Source organism: Trematomus bernacchii, unplaced genomic scaffold (assembly GCF_902827165.1).
Source record: "Trematomus bernacchii unplaced genomic scaffold, fTreBer1.1, whole genome shotgun sequence".
NCBI classification, from domain to species: domain Eukaryota; kingdom Metazoa; phylum Chordata; class Actinopteri; order Perciformes; family Nototheniidae; genus Trematomus; species Trematomus bernacchii.
Window position 1 is genome coordinate 10,855,904 of NW_022987727.1, and position 17,605 is coordinate 10,873,508.

The window sequence follows — 17,605 nt, forward strand, 5'->3', positions numbered from 1 at the left end:
ATCTATCAAACTATAGATCCTACACATCCACTGGACGTGGATTCTGAAAGTACAATATACACTTCTCGCTAGAAATCTAATCAAAAAGCATTTAATGGCCAAACTATCCTACAATTTAGGATTTTCCAGAGAGGGTTATTAGTGAATATACGACCCTGCGTAGCGTTTACATTCAACGGGAGCACTAGAGGTCGAAAACTTTAAAACGTGATTATATGTCGTAATAAGGGCTTGAACAATCGACCTATTTGGTCGTATGAGTTGGAGGACTTGTTGCTTCAAAATGGTTCTGCTGCCAGAATCTCGCTGTGAGGACTGCTAACAGGATGTCAGCCAAGGGTGTTGGAGACACTGTGCAGCGGTGGCCCTCCTCTCTGGATGGAAGTCCAACATGCGAAGAAGGAAGTTTGAAAAACCAGCGGCATCCTCCAACAGGAAGTTGTATTTCTCCACCAGAACGTCGTAGAGTCTCCAGAGCTTCAGTGGGCCCACACGACGAAGATTACCTAGAGGAAATGCAACCAGAATAGGGCATCTTTGCAATTTCAAAATGAATCAGTCGGGCAATATCAGGGGTGTACTGGTAGAGAAACTAGGGGAAGGGGGTTTATAGAGTATATATGACAGGCAGTTACGGTTTGGGATTGGGAGACTGTCATTGCGTATAAAACATCACAACTCCAGGCCGGAATTAGAGGTGTCATTTTAGTTGAGGGTGGGGGGAATGTTACGTTCTCACAATTTTTTCAAAGAAACTGCATTGTCAATATCTTTTTGAGGGAAACACATGTTTTCCTTGATACACTTGTTTTGGCACATCACAAATATGTTTCTGACTTCTGTTTGGGTCCCACATAAAACCAAAAGACAACAAGTTTTCTGTAATTCTAAAGGCTGTAATTGAATTTGTAACAAACCCCTAACACCATATTCTAAGCCGAACCATGATCTTTACTCAAACCAACTAGTTTGGAACAAAGTTATTTTGTTGTATTTTCACTAAAACTGTTAAGCACAAGTTTAAAACTGTGACCCTCAGTAGGATGTTTCTTGGTTGTAATGACCAAGAAAGCGTCGTAAAGAGACATAGTGCCAGATGACCGTTGAAAATGTTACAGATTTGTTGACGATCCACCTGCCCACCAATAGGGCAACCTAACAGGAGGCCCTGGTTTGCCAGATAGTCATTACAAATCTTGATGATATCATTTAATGTGAAGACGTGCTAGCACACAACATGCATACAAACTGCAGACTTACCTCTGGGGCTGAAGTACTCTGCAGAGTATTTACCCGACAAGGCAACAACTGGCGGAATTTGACCAAGCAGCTCCATGATCTGGGCTATATGGTCTGAGGGGAGAGAACAGACATGCAAGCATGAGACACACAAGTGTACTGTACACATAAGCATGCACTGCATCAACAGTTACAAGGCAGCAACAGTGTAATCCTATTTAATCCTGTGTCAGTGTTTGTCACGCCTCTGTCAGTGTCAGCAAACTGTACTGAATGTACCTTCCTCCAGAGAAATGGACTCGCCAGCTTTGGGCTCAAACAGGGAATCTCCAGTGACCAACTCAAAGGCCTGAGAGAATGCAAGAGAAAACATAAAGGGTAAGATGTATGAGTTAGCATCTATAAGGACCTAACATGGACTCATCACACAAACACCATCACCAAAACAGCGGCTCTTCTTCCTCCGCAGGCTGCAGAGGTTCAACATGGACTCCAGGATACTCTGCAACTTCTACAGGTGCACCATAGAGGGGATCCTGACCTTCTACAGGTGCACTATAGAGAGCATCCTGACCTTCTACAGGTGCACCATAGAGAACATCCTGACCTTCTACAGGTGCACCATAGAGAGTATCCTGACCTTCTACAGGTGCACCATAGAGAGCATCCTGACCTTCTACAGGTGCACCATAGAGAGCATCCTGACCTTCTACAGATGAAGCGTCTTATTTTGGACAGTTTAAAATGCGAGGGTCGTGATCGGTTCGTGCACGTTCCGTGATGGCCGGCCGGCCCCCAGTCTGACTTGATACCGCCCCCGTGATAAATAAATGTAATTATTGTGAAGCCAGCTGCAATGGATCATTGATCCACCAGGGGGTGCAGTGGGGTTCCACACTGGAGTCATGTGTGGAGTCTTGTACAGTATGTCTGGTACTAATGTATAGCGGATCTTTGTTAAGATCCATATGTCACGGATAGGATCATAGTCTGTGCTAAATAAGACATGTAATCATTTACAAAACATCACCATGTTGTTATTTAACAAAATAATGTTGTTTAGTCGAAAAAAACGAACAGCAGCCGGCTCTCGATTTTTAATCCTAATTTAATCGTTTATGTTCGCCGAATTGACATGAAATCACTGACAAATATGAATATACTGTATTCAACTTCATTAAAATGTTATTAACGTGCCTAAACTCAGTAATTCACTAAAAATTAATGATCCCTCCGCGTTGCGTCGCGGAGGGATCTTGATCCCTGGGTGTTATTTTTCCCCATAATGACCAAGTCGCTGCAAATTATCCCGCTTATTACATGGCCACATTCTCAACAAAGTAACGACATGACTCCCAATATTAATTAAAATGCTTTTATGGATTTAGAAAATATTTTTATTGATTTAAAAAATAGTTGTATGTATTGATTTAAATTGACATGCATCCGCTAAGAAAAATAGTCCATTGTTACCGTTTTTTAAACAGTCAGAATGAAACGGCAGCTCTCAGCTGTGTGTGTACACTCCTAATGGCCCATCACAGCTCTCTCCCCCCCTGATCTTTCTTTTCCAACAGTTAAGTTAACTGTAGGTTACTCTGAGTGACAAGCTTACAGTTAGTGAAGTAACACTTTTTTTTTGTGAGTCACGACCTCGCTGTTTCATTCTAACATAACGCTCCAAATATGACTGTTTCCACTCGGACTTCAATACAGCAACACCATTGTTTGGTTTCCATGGTAGCGTGTCTCTTTAGTAGCGTGCACTCCTTTCCTGTAAATTACAGGTCCAGCCAGGCAAAACAGTAATATGAAATATGAACGTTAGTTTGTAACTGAAATGATTAAATAAAGTCAAAATGTCACAGTGTTTACAAACATTGACCATACCGTTCACCAGCCCCCACCCCACTATGTTGAGTATAGCCTACTCTTTGTTTAAAACGAATTGGCCATCGGAATGTGTGTGTCCCAACCCCCCCCCCTGTGATATCTCTTCTCCAGCAGTCTGTAGTTTGTGTTCGCAGATCATCACCCTTAGCTATTTCAATTACCTCTCAAACAAGCTAAACTAGTTATAAATGTTTATTTTAAATAAAGTATGTTTCTTCACATGTTAGGTCTATATTGAAGGTTCATTGAAAGTAAAGCTTACTTTGGTTCTTGTGCTCTAGTTCTTCAAGGAATCTTACTGAGAACGTTATGTTTCCTCTGACTGCTTATGCCAAAAGCAACGACAAATTATCTGTTTTAAATACCTTTTTAGACCGTAAACTTTAGAATGAAATGTAATACCGGTTAGTTTTTTGTGTTCATACTGACAGAAGAAGAAATAAATTAAGTATGAATGAGAATAAGACTTATGTAATGTATTGACATTTGATCAGTATAAATGTATTACTAACTTTATCCACTGTGGTACCGAAGCTTGGATCACCGCCAAAGACATGGCCGAGGGCAGCTGGCAGCTTTCAATATTTTTCATGTGCGATTCTAACGCTTTCAGAAAGTGAAACATACAGCATCATTTGAGAAAAATAAATCAAAATAAGCGTTATAAATGAACCCTGACTACTTGTGTTTAGGACTCACTGTATTTTGGTACTCTCTAGGTCTGTGGGCCTAGTTATATAATAAAACGACTATATATTATAATAAAATAAACACCGGCTGTTGTTATGCCTGCTGTAACGTTTACTTACTCCGTTCTCCGCTTAAGTAATTATGCCGTTACAAGCTTCATAGTTGTATTTATCATCTAAATTTGCCGAAACAAGTTTAATATTCTGAAAGCCAAGACTTTGTTTATTTGAAATCAGATGAAAACAAACTGTAACGGACCCATATTATTCATATTCCGAGTCATAAAGACTTTATTTAAAATAAACATTTATAACTAGTTTAGGTTGTTTGAGAGGTACAGCTACCATTCTTGAATTAGATGTTTGATAAGTGCAGATCACATAGTAAAACACGTATACAGATACATTATTTTGTATTTTTATTAAATTCGACAATGTCAATTTCACTTTCCACTATGTCCACCGTTGTTTTTCACAACCAATGGCAGAACTTTATTGAGGCCTGTAATTAGTCAACTACAGGTCTCTTGGGTGAGTCTTTTTCTTCCAAAAAGCTTGTGACAAGATGTTATTGCTCTTGGGGCATTAAAAACAAGATTTTAACTTTAGTTTTTTATATAATATCTGCATTTTCTATTGTGAAAAACTAAGTCTTAGTTATTTAATATATAGCGCCATCTCCTGGTTAAACCCTGAAATTGGAGAATAGTGGGAGGGCCTAACATTCCTGGATACTGGTCTTTGGCAGGTCTTAGGCAGGTAACTGGCTGGCAGTAGGCAGGAAGCTGTATGCTGGCGTCCAAAATAAGAGGCTCCATCTGTACAGGTGCACCATAGAGAGGATCCTGACCTTCTACAGGTGCACCATAGAGAGTATCCTGACCTTCTACAGGTGCACCATAGAGAGTATCCTGACCTTCTACAGGTGCACCATAGAGAGCATCCTGACCTTCTACAGGTGCACCATAGAGAGCATCCTGACTGGCTGCATCATGGCCTGGTACGGCAGCTGCACCGCCCTCAATCGTAAGACTTTACAGAGGGTGGTGAAAACTGCACAGAACATCACCAGGACGGAGCTGCCATCCATGGAGGACCTTTACTCCCAGCGGCTCAGGAAGAAATCCCTCCGGATTATAAAAGACCCCCATCACCCCAGCCACAAACTGTTCTGTCTGCAGGTGGTACCGCAGCATCAGGACAAAAAACCCAAGACTCACTGACAGTTTCATCCCGCAGGCCATAAGACTACATAAAGTCTGAGCTTGCACTATTATTATTGTTGTTATTTAAAACAACATTTCTGACACTCCCTCTGACCAAGTATAACTTTGAGAAAATTGTTAACAATTGTAAAATGCACTTGTAGGGTTCCTCAAGGCCTGGTATTAGGCCCACTATTAATTTACTTTGTAAAGAAATTTGACTTGTTGTTTCCCCGAAACATTAAAGTTTATTGTTTTTTCATATAAAACATTTGTTTTTCTTTTCAGAATGTGAAACATTTATTTGATAGCATTATTGTGGTGCAAATTGCTACAGTGAATGCCATTTAAGGTGGTAAAAAGACATGCGCATGAATCACCTTAAGTAACTGGTGGGCAGAGATGGGGTCGTTACTAAAAAAAAATAATATATTACATATTACATATTACTTTAAAAAAAAGTAATATATTACACTACTTCGTTACTCTCTACATAAAGTAACTCGTTACTTTACTCGTTACTTTACTCGTTACTTTACTCGCTACTTTACTCGCAGGGCCGGCCCGCCCCTCCCTACAGGCAGATCACGCAGACTGCTAAAGTTTCAAATGTTCTCTTTAGTTCAGTTTCCATTGTCGCATAAGACTGATCCAGATAGCTCTGACCATGGCTGTCCTCTGTCTCCTGCTATCTGTATTTTGCGCAGTATATCTCTGAACGATGCGATGGTGATTCCACTGTGCAAATGGGCAACATTTTCTCTACTATGAAGGATGCTACAAGCCTGTCCATCTCTGCTTTGGTTACCGGTCATTTTTGCTGCTTCGGAGTCGGCGGCGGCGCACTCACAACATCCTCACTCTGGGTTCGGGGGTCCTTAGCTATTAGCTTCACCTTAGCATGTGTTCTTTGCAGGTGTTTGTTGAGGTTTGATGTGGTGTTTGCAGCAGTGGATAACAGCTTCTGGCCTGGACACAGTTTGCACCTCACCGTCACATTCCTGTCTATTCTTCGGACGAACTCAAAATAATGGGCATACCTCCACCCCTTGAAAGTTATCGCTGACTCAGCCATGTTTATGCAGCACTGCACGTGGAGATGTGGACGCGCAAATCGCGCAGATTACGTACATATAAACCTGCGGCGGAAACCCCTCTTGTCTGTCAGTGTGATTATGACTGATTTTATAAAAGTAACGAAGTAACGCGTGTCGGGGCAATGTTAGTAACTGTAGTGTGATTACTGAATTATAAAAGTAACGCGCTACACTACTCCGTTACCGACAAAAGTAATATTACAGTAACGCGTTACACCCAACTCTGCTGGTGGGACAGTTGGTAAAAGCTTTGTTGAAACTCACAGAACTTTATTATAACTGTAGTCAAAGATACAGTTTGGTTACATTTCAGGAGAAATCCATATACAATGATTCCCACCATTATTTCCATTTGATGAAATGATGTCAAACTGTATTTTACGCAGTGTAAACATCATACAGTGTGTTTTTCACTCACCATGCAGGCAACACTCCAGATGTCAGCGGACGGGCCGTACTCAGATCCCAGTAAAACCTCCAGTGAGCGGTACTGACGGGTCTGAATCTCCTCACAGAAATGTTTGTACTTCACCAAGAAAGAGAGGGACAGATATAAAGATCAAAATTATATTGTACACCCTCATGTACTATAAATTATTCTTAATAAAAAAAATCTAGCTTAATTGAAATAAACAAGGCCATCATTGATATTAAGTCAATGCTACAATGCAAATCTTACTATGCAAATCTTTCAATGATAAGATGTGAGCATTATTTGTGCACCAATCAGAATTAACTTGAGTGCTTATGAAAATGTGATGACAGTCACAGGGTTGTTTGCCTATCTTAGTTTCACATCAAGCAGTTATGGAGTTGCCTTAGCAAACAAATGTAGCACCCTCCACTTTGCTTTAAAATGGCTGTATGTAAAGTTAATCAAGCAACTACTGACCACCCAGCAGGAGCTTCCTAGGTCTGCAATCTTCACTGTAAAGTCCTTTGAACTGTAGGAGTTCTGCCCTTTCTCTGAAAGACACAACAAGAAATAATGTATTAGCATCTTAGTAAAAAATTATATCTGATGTCATAATAAGACAGTTTTCTCCATGTCTGATATTTGAGATTGTATGCATGTTGCATCTTAAGTTATAAAGAATAATTTGTTTTCTTCCTGTGTTAGTTTAGATATCAGTACAACAAACTAATATTTACAATATGCGTTTAAAGAGCAGAAGATATATTTAAAACCAGACATTTGCACAGAAATAGGCTAAGAGTTCATCTGCTTTATACTCAAATGTGATGAACCCTGCATAGCAGCTCAGACAGCTCAGCTGGTATCCGTCCAGCTTCAAGACTTCACTCAAACAATCTCCAGCATCTGTAGCAATAAAAAAAAAAGTGCCTGTGGACTTGGCCTCTTTCCCATTGAGCACAGATGAGGAGCTGCTCTCCCCTGTTGGTGCTTTGTGGGACTGCTCCTCCATACACAGCAGGATGTTCTCAGGCTTGATGTCTGTGTGGATGATTTTACACTGTGTGTGAAGATGTTCCAGGCCCTGCAGAATCTAGAGAGAAAGAAACAGCAAAACAGAGACATTGGGTCATCTAAACACATATTTATCCTCTGCCTTCAATTGTGCAAACCCACAGTGTGTTGAAATGTAAACGTAAGTGGTATACACAACAAATCTCAAAAGGTTGACATTATCAATATACTTTACTTCAGGAGAGGCAATTGTTGATAAGATAGGTATAGCTACTAATTTGAGAGTACAAACGGCATGTAGAGAGCACCAAATCGATGGCTTCAACATTATCAGCAACATTTCTGTTTCCAACATTTCCCCAGATGGATTCCGGACTATTTGAGCTGACAGGTGGTGAAACTGTCACAAAACATAATTTTCTCCTGGGATTAAGAAAGTATTTTTGATTGACTGATTGATCCAAGTCAATTCTGACATTGAAGGCAAAATAGTTTTCTCTGTCTAAATGTTAACACTGAACACTGAATTTCTTAAAATCTTATCCGTGGAAATAGTTTTACAAAAGATCTAATTCTTAAGGTTACCTAAACAATGTTGGTTACAGTACATGACAAATACTGTAGAAGAGGCAACGTTTAGAAAATACCTGTGTCAATCTATACTAAGTTTTAATCTTAGTTTTCTGAGGTTTTCTTTACCTGGGTCAGTATTTGTTTGACAGAACGCTGCGCCAGTCCAGGACTCCCAAAACAGAGCTGCCAGCTCCTCAGGTCGGGCCCCAACAGCTCCAGCACCAGACACATGTCTGACCACCAGACTTTAAGGTCCGTTTTACAGGTCTGCAGACTATTCACTAGGCATTAAGTGTATGACACAATGCAAAACTGTCTGGTTCTAACATCTCTGAAAACAATGCTCTGGTAGAGATTGCAGAGATGTGTTCAATATATCAAATCAAACCCTCACACATGAAAACTCTTCGGATCTGGCTTATGCCCAGTCTGTAAAAAGGATACGGACCCCATTGACCCCGGCCAGCTTGAACTCATCGAGCAACTGAACGATCCTTTGACTAGAGGGACGACGGCTCGTAGGACCGGTTGCCTGATTAAAGAGAGAAGGGAAGGAGCTTTACAAGTAAGACTAAAAAAGCAGACATAAAGAAGAAAACGATGAAAGGGCATTACGAATTGTGTACATTGCAATTTAGCATTGGTGAGGGTATTTTAGGGTGGAAAGGGATATAGTTGACAAGGGTATACAAGAATTGTAAAGCCAAGTGCTTGGACAAATAGTAAGATAAATAGCATTTGACAGAAAGGGTAGGACATGTTAGACAGTAGAAACAGCGGGTCACTGACGCATCGTAGGAGAGCCAGTTCATCCTGTCCTGCCTGGGTGAAACCAGCTCCGCTCTTCAGGACCTTCACAGCAACGCTCCGACCCAGCCTGCTAACACAGACATTACATCAGATCTGCCCTGGGACAGGAGAGGAGAGCGGCTGAATCCACAGAAGCTGTGTTATAGGGTCACACATGTATTTGTAATCATCATAAGAACAAAGTGAAAGAAACGGGAATGTACAAAAACTATTAGAGGGGGCTGGGTGGTTAAAAACAAAATGTGGTCAAATATATTTACGTACAATGTTTTGTATAGTTCGTTGTTTTGATGTTGTTCTAACTTTAATTATATCTTATTGTGCTCATTCCTCAGTTATAATCATTAATTATTCTCATGATTAATGGTACAGTAGGAACGTGCAGGTGTTTGTGTTCTTAGATCTGCTTATAACACTGCCGCTTACTGTGCCTCTGCTTAAAATAAACTTTTTGTTTTTGACCATCTCTCTCTCTAAGTCTTTTGCTTTGGGGTCCAATATCTCTAGGCCGTAACAGTAAGTTCCCAGCTTTGAAATTGAAAGTAGTCAACAGATAGGAACCAAGACTGATAGCTTCAGTTTATGCAAAAACAAGACCCACAAAAGGGTAGTTCAAGGTCATTATTTAATATTTAAAAATAGATATTTTTCTAAATTATTTATAAATGTGTGCAACTTTGCTAAAAAAAAATTGTATAAAACAGAACTCAATTGCGGTAACTGATGCATTTTAGTTTCTTTTAAAATGACAATTAGTATCGAACAATTGCATCGGAGCGAGCTTTGGTTGCATGCAGGTAAAAAGAGTTGGAACACATTGGCCAGAAAGCAATCGCTGAACCCATTGAACGTAGGACAAAGAATACACTTTTTAATGGTGATAAAATTAACTATTAATTATGATTAATTGTTGATTGACTGGGCGTAGACATTTTCTCTCAACTCCCACTCCATTGGGGTGTTTGAAGTTGCGATCAGATGTAAACATGACCATTGCAAAGAAAATGAAGTCTTGGCCCAGATATCCAAAGGCTACACCAGAACCATGGAAATATCTGCGTTGGCTAAATCGTAATACCGATAGCCGATGGGTTCCGAGTCAAGAGTAGGGTCCATATAAATAGAAAATAAATGTAACCCTAACCCTAATTGTTGTACAGGTCCTAATTAAACCTACCTGAGGTCCTGACATAGCCAGACGGTGGAGAAATAGCCCCATCCTAACTTAGACACCACCTGGTATCGTCTGTTGAATGTGTCACCTATATGGACAGGGTGGTATCCACCTGAAAGTTAAAAACAAAAGAGAATGCTTATATTATTCAATGACAGAAATGTGAAACCTTTAAATCTTACAGAACACATTTTTCAACTGGTGTATAAACCTTAGAGAGAGATGACTAAATGTGGCACTAAAGCTATTTCTGGCATTGCAGCTTCCTCTAAGCTATAACATGTCTGTGGTGAGTGATACATTCAAATCTCACAGCGAGACATGATGCATGAGCCCGGATCAGTTCTGTCAGCCAGCATGACACAAAGGTTTTGGACATCGTCAGAGATCTAGAAATCGCATCTCTATATCTACTGAGCATGATATATATTATTTTTTTGCCGAGTCAGGTATATGTGGTTTCACATACTCAGCAGGTTATTTGGAGGTATAAGCAGAGAACTGCACAGCTGGCAGGGATAGAAAGAGGAAGAGGGATCGAGGTCAGGATGCCACATTGGCAAAAAGATTCTGCAACTTTAAATGTAATAAAATAAGGGAGGAGCCGAGGTTGAGGGTCATGAGAACCATTCAAAGGTCACAAACCAAAAAAGCTTGGAAGGTATTTCACACTGTAAGATGTCCCAATCAAAACGTATCTCAGTTGTATTTTATAACCACAGATGGTAAAGATTACCATTAGTTTACTTGGAATGGGTTTTATTAGCCTTGCTGTCGCTCAAGAGCACAGTAATCTCTATAAAAAGATATCTGCGTGAATGCAGAATCTCTACATAAAGATTTTGATATTAGAAGCATTCTTGTTTGTCCTCCGAGTAGCCTTGACCAATCACGTTTGAGCGAACTTGGGTTCTTACAGGTAAAAAACCCATAAGCTAACTGTTGACAATGTAGGCTTTAAATAGCTTATTATTTTATTTGTCTTCATCTGTTGACCTCTGTGTACAGAGATTAGCCTTATACGTTGTCTGTCAACTCAAACTCCATTCTTCTGTCTCAAGTTTCCAGTAGGACTGCAAAAAATGACTACCTCAAAGAAAAAAAATACTCTGGCCCCAATATCTGTAACATGTAACTGCCTTTAAAGTGCTAGCGGATAAATTCCGAGATTGAAGGGACATTGGTCAAGTAATACATTTCTCTACAAATATGAATGGATTGTAATTGTTGTTGCTGACATTGATGGCCTCCAATGACTTCAAACCAATCGGAATCTATACATTCTTAAACATTCGCAGCAGCTGGCCCTAGGCTCTGGAACACTCTGCCCCTCCTTGTGAGGTCGGCCCAGACCCTAGGGGTTTTTAAAACTAAACTAAAAACACACTTCTTCTCTCTGGCTTTCTAGTTAGAGCGGAGCACGACTCCTGACTTTTCCGTGTGTTTTATTTTTATTTTGTTTTTAAGATATATCTGTTGTAATTTATTGTCGTTTATTGTGATTTGTAGCAATGTGTTTTTATTACATGTACAGCACTTTGGCTCGACCAAAAATCGCTTTTAAATGTGCTTTATAAATAAAACCTGATTTGATTTGATTTGATTTGATTTCTTGAAGGGGCTATTCCTTTTTGAAGCAAAATACATACCTTATTTTCTGGACTATAAGTCGCGTTTTTTTTAACTGTATGGCTGGTCCTGTGACTTATACTCCGAAACAACTTATATATTGAATTTTGTCTGACTGCGTTCAAACTCCAGCCAATAGATGGCACTGTATACAATCGTGACAACTGAAAACTGCTGTACCACCAAAGAAGAAAAAAGTCAAGGCTATTCGGTTAACGCGATGTCTGCTCAGGTGCGACTTGTAGCCTGGAAAATACGGTAGCTACAACCCTCCAAAAATTGGCGGAGGAGAAATATAACGGCATCCTGTTTTCCATCGATGTATTACTGACTGTAGAGATTTTAAACAGTGTCCTTCCTTAGCTTGCTTATACACCAGTCTATACTGTCGATGAACGCATCATTTAGCGCAATACAGGCTGTACTGAGGGCATGAAAAGGCAAGTGTGACATTGGCAGCGTTGACATCTGCAGATGATGAATGGAATTAAGAGACCCTGCTGTACCATAGCAGTATTCTCCAGGGTCCTCGGAGTCCTGGCTCTCCTTTGGTTCCAGCTGGTCATGGCATCCAATGGCCTCCAATTTATGAGATGACCTTGAAGCAGAAAAACAAACGTCATATCTTGATTCTATAGTCTCCAGCATTACGGCCTGTGCATCTGTTGTGTCAGTGTCCAGTTGCTGGGGGAAGCCGAGAGAGTTGAACTACTTTTAGAGTTTTGCAAAGGCTCATCTTGCATGGAAACTTGTCCCAGACTAAGATTGGACGAGCAGCATCGGAAGTGGCACTATTTCTGACTCAACAGTAAATCATTTTGCAGTTTGTTCACGCAACCTGATATCATCCCAGCTGATTTAGATATCTACTGTAACGGTGGATTTGGTCACGTTATGTCTGAGAATACTCAACACAGGTTAGATTTATGTATGGCTGGATGGGGATACAGTAGATGTACGATATGGCAGCCTAGTTCTGGGATTTACTGATCGTAAAAAGTTCAGGAATTCAAAATGTTGTAAAGGTTTGATGACTGATGGTATGAGGGCTGTCTTACAATACCCTTTAGGTCACCTCTGTGATGTCTAAAATAACATGCTTTTTTGTGCAGTGCTAAACTTAACAACATTGCTGTGGTCATGGAAAAAAAATACATTTAGTAGCCAAACTGCATATTGAATCTATGAAAGAAAACGTAGACAAGTAAAACACACAATGTATTTTCAGCTAGGAGAATTATTGATTATTTTTGTCCTTTCAGGTTTAAAAACACAAGCCGTCGAGTTGGTTGTATTCTATTGCGATGAAATCTATCGTTTTTCTCACAGATCAAAAAAGTTCCCGTACTTACGTATGATTCTGCTCAGATGCTATATTATCGGAGCGTGGATTTCTCTGCATGGTGTAGTTCAGCAGGTGCAGCAGCTAGCTGAGTAATGACCTGGTACCTTGAATAAAAAAGTGATGGATATCCAAAGCAAGCAGAGTTCAAACTTTTTGCACAAAGCAAGAAGAGAGACAGAACAGTAGCGATTGAAACGGTTGGACTACTTAAAAACAGTAGAGGGGGGGGCGGGTGCAGGGGTTCGGCAGATCTCTCAGGAGCCTGGGAGCCGTAGTCAGCAGGGTCTAAACATGGAAATCCCCAGCAGCCTTTTAATTAACTAACCGTTTCTCACATTTAAATCCTTCACTCCCGGTCTTCCTCACTGTATCTGTATTCCTCTTTGTCTTCTGCTTTGGGAAAGCCAAAACAGAGATCAGAGGGGCTTACGACCAGACAAATTCACAAGGGAGGAGAGAGAGAGAGGGACAGCTGCTGATTCTTTCCCCCGTCTCAAGGGGAGTTTGACCTTTTGGCCGCATGGATCACTAATGCTAAACCTGGTTGAGAATGGGATCCCCGTCCCCCAACAAATATCACCTCACGAGAAGAAGGTCGGCTGAGGTGTGTTGTAGACACAGGGCAGACTATAATTGTGAAAATGTAATATCTATAACCATTAAAAGTCTCAGTTTATATATATTTAAGCATATATTATAGGTCTCAGATATATATAGATTTATAAATATGTCTATTAAGTGTTTTGCTCAAAATACCAAAACAGATCACCCATTCTAGCCATGCCTCATACCCCTCTATTTCAGCCCTGGCTTTTTCTCTCAAGGGTTTACCACGAGGTGAGTTTCTTTTTTTATTTCCTGCTTTTTTACACAAACTCTCTCCAGTACTGGTTAGCTCTGAGTGTTAGCGATGCTTGCTAATGTAAACAAAGACCATATTACTTCCAAAACGTTGCGCATTGTTTCTGATAGCCACGTTTCTGATAGGGCCGTGGGTGTAATGCCAGCCCACATTTTGGATATTACGTCATATTGGACGCAAATCTGGATCAGCTCCGTTGTACCTCCGTTTTTAGAGATTTTGGTACGGAGGAAAAGAGAGAGGGTTTTATTTTCTGACACTTACACACCAGGGACACATGTTTATGTATAAAAGACATAAAAAAGTGCATTTTGCATGATAGGAGACCTTTAAAGTTTCATGCTTAATGATAGCATATATACTGTACACATAAAACCAACATTTTACAAAAATGTTGAAGTTAAAATTGCATACTGTGTCTAAACATGTGGTTTAAAATGTGTACACTAGTTTCTAGTGTGTGTGTGTGTGTGTGTGTGTGTGTGTGTGTGTGTGTGTGTGTGTGTGTGTGTGTGTGTGTGTGTGTGTGTGTGTGTGTGTGTGTGTGTGTGTGTGTGTGTGTGTTAAAGTGTCATGCTGGGGTTCCCATTTCTTGGGGGGACAATATGCCAGTCCCCACAACGGGGTAATGTCTTTTTGTGTGTGCTTTAAACAGCTTGAAAGTATTATTGCTGGAGTCATAATTGTAAGACCACAGATGCTATACATTTGAATAAAACACATACAATTGAGTTAAAGTAGTAATCATAAAATGTATTTGTATGTTACAATCCACGTTATTTTGTGGCGGTTAAATGTAAGAAACCCATATACTTTAATAAAAAAATACAAAACTGTAATCTCTCTATTAAGGTGAACTCCAATCCAAAAAAATTACAAAATAAACAGTGACACAATTTAGGGGGAATGATCTTGGATAAGGTAATAGGGAATTGTTAACTTTAAAGATTTACAAACCAAGTACAAAGAAACAAATCAAGGCAACTCTCTAACGAGAGACTGTTCAATAAACTCCTTGGGCCGTGTACAAACGTTTTGTTCCTTACTTGCTATGAGGCATTTTCTCGAGTCGTTGAGGAAAATCAATATTGTTAAATTACATCAAAACCTTGGCTTTATCAACATCCTATATATATATATATTGTAAATGGACTGCATGTACTTATATAGCACTTTATCAGGTCATTCACACCTCATTCATGCAGAGCAGTAACACTTGCTCTAGGGAAGCTAACACATTCATACACATTTAAACATCATTGGCCATCGGGAGCTACTCAGATGCCCCTTTCACACCAACGCGGTTCCCGTTCTCGCTCCGTGCTAGAGCTTTTCTGGTTCGGATCCGGTTTTTCTTTTCAGCCCCCGCTTTGTTCACACCGCCCAGAGCCCGAGTGGTGCTGCGTCATTGTGTCATCGTTTGCGTCATGACGTAACCGTTTACGTGCCTGCTTCATAAAGCCAAACCACGCGGAAACCCCTCACATCGACCACAACAACAATAGCCGATTGTATTGAAGCGCTACTCGTTTTGGTTTTGCTCTGTTTGCTTTGTGTACAAACTGGCTTTTTGTTCAGGAGGTTGATCCCGCCCCTGCCCCTGCCCCTGCCCCTGCCCCCGCTTCCGACGCAAGCGTGACGTATGCGGTTCTTGCTTCTAGACCGACAATTTTTTGGTGCTTGAAAAGCACCGGTTTTCGGAGCTCCGCTGCGGTGTGAACAGGAAAAACCGGTGCTTTTCAGGCTCTAGCTCCGAACCGGCCCTGGAACTGCGTTGGTGTGAAAGGGGCAAGAGTTAAGTATCTTGACCGAGGATATATCGACATGTTGACTCCACGGGCTGGGATTGAACCCCCAACCTTCTCGTTGAAAGACTACTGCACTCCCTCACAGCCACAATCGCACACAAAAAATAATAACATATACACACTGCATTGCATTACAGTGTGCAGGGTTGTGTTTGTGTCATATGTCCTATCATCACTCTCTAGTGTTGGTCCAGTTAAAAACTGAAAAGCCTGAGCTGGCTGTGACTATTTTCCATTTTCAAAGAGATGTAATAAGACACTTCCCACAGGAGCAGGTGTGTGTGTGTGTGTGTGTGTGTGTGTGTGTGTGTGTGTGTGTGTGTGTGTGTGTGTGTGTGTGTGTGTGTGTGTGTGTGTGTGTGTGTGTGTGTGTGTGTGTGTGTGTGTGTGTGTGTGATTCTGAAAGACATCCAACAGAACCTGCATGTATATAGTATTACTGGGTTAGTAGGGAATAAACATTAGATGATGGAAGAGGCTTACATCAAAATTAGTGCTGTCAATCGATTAAAAATATATAATCGCTTTCATCACATAATAACCTGTGAATAATCATGATATATCACAAGTTACTTTAATTGGTACAGCTTACATATGACATAGAGCAACATAATGTTTAGGTGTGTGTTCTCAAAAGGCTTTTGGAACCAGCGCATCACACGTTATGTCCATTTGTTCGTACAGTCTCCAACACTCAAAGCAATACATCTTCAGTGGTAAACGACGCTCCGTCAATACCTCCAACGCGTGTAGAGGTGCGAGGACCTTTTCATTGCTGCTTGTATCTTTAATTGTTACTGTATTTAGAAGCATTTCAAACCATGAATTCATCATGTTGCAAGACTTATTCAAGGATACATCACCTCATCTTTACACACGTGTTCACATTTCCATATACTACACACCCTAACATATGCTCGCACACACACTCCCCCTCACCTTCAGTTTGCAGTAGTCAGACCTAATGTGTTTATTCTACTGTGTATATATAATAGAGTGAACAACTTTTTTCTCTAAATAAAGGGTCTGTTTTTAAGCTGATAGTCTTCTTCTTTCTGTTGCCAGTTGTCATTGGTAGAATAGATTTGAGGTGGTATGTCCCTACTCTAACTGCTCATTGGCACAGTAGGAAGTTATTATGTCTTGGTAAGCTGGATAACTTCTGGGAGGGTTAGAATTGATGCACTGACATTTCTGGTGCCTGTAGTAATTATGAAAGGGGCACTGGAGAAATTAGTAAGTAAGGAGTTCTTAGAGGTCTACCTATTCAGATATAATTAAACCATCCACATTAACAGAATAAACACGTACCAAAATACAGAGTAACATACTGTAGTAAATGGGTTTGACGCAGACATGCTCATATGATCAAGAACATTACAAATGGTAAGAAAAAGATATGGCCCTAGGGCTAACACAGGGCCTTTAAACAACTTAATACTAAAAAGAAAAACATAATAATAAAGCCAACAGACACAGGATATTAAATATTAATCATGGGCCGTCATCACAAACACAAGGGCAACTAGCCAACACTACAAACCAATAAAAGACAGCTACACCCACAGACTAAATTATTACTAAGAACAATACATATATCCCTCATAACAAGGAATTTCCTACTGTAAATCTATGAGGTTCCTACTTTTGTCCAGATAACCCATAGCTCAACCAGTGATACCTTCTACAAAAAAGGTACAAGGGCCATCCACATGGACCATTTTGTTAGATGTGAGTCTGCTGTGGGGAAACTGCAGTTTTCTATACAGCGGACTACAACATGGATGTATAATAAGAACGGCGGACTACTGTAAACTCATCAAGAGACTCTGCACCGTGCTCTGATGCTGTT

The 17,605-nt window shown here is 40.4% G+C and overlaps 1 protein-coding gene across 1 annotated transcript; it reads right to left on the bottom strand.

The window, feature by feature from the left end:
* Positions 1-318: 318 nt before the first annotated feature.
* si:ch211-220i18.4 (SRSF protein kinase 3) lies at positions 319-13,140 on the bottom strand. Its single transcript, XM_034145157.1, has 12 exons — positions 13,091-13,140; positions 12,245-12,336; positions 10,113-10,221; positions 8,915-9,005; positions 8,570-8,657; positions 8,252-8,358; positions 7,469-7,631; positions 7,016-7,089; positions 6,542-6,649; positions 1,519-1,588; positions 1,261-1,353; positions 319-506 (listed from the first exon to the last, which is right to left on the bottom strand). The coding sequence occupies exons 1-12, from the start codon at positions 13,138-13,140 to the stop codon at positions 319-321; spliced, it is 1,233 nt and encodes a 410-aa protein (XP_034001048.1).
* Positions 13,141-17,605: the final 4,465 nt, after the last annotated feature.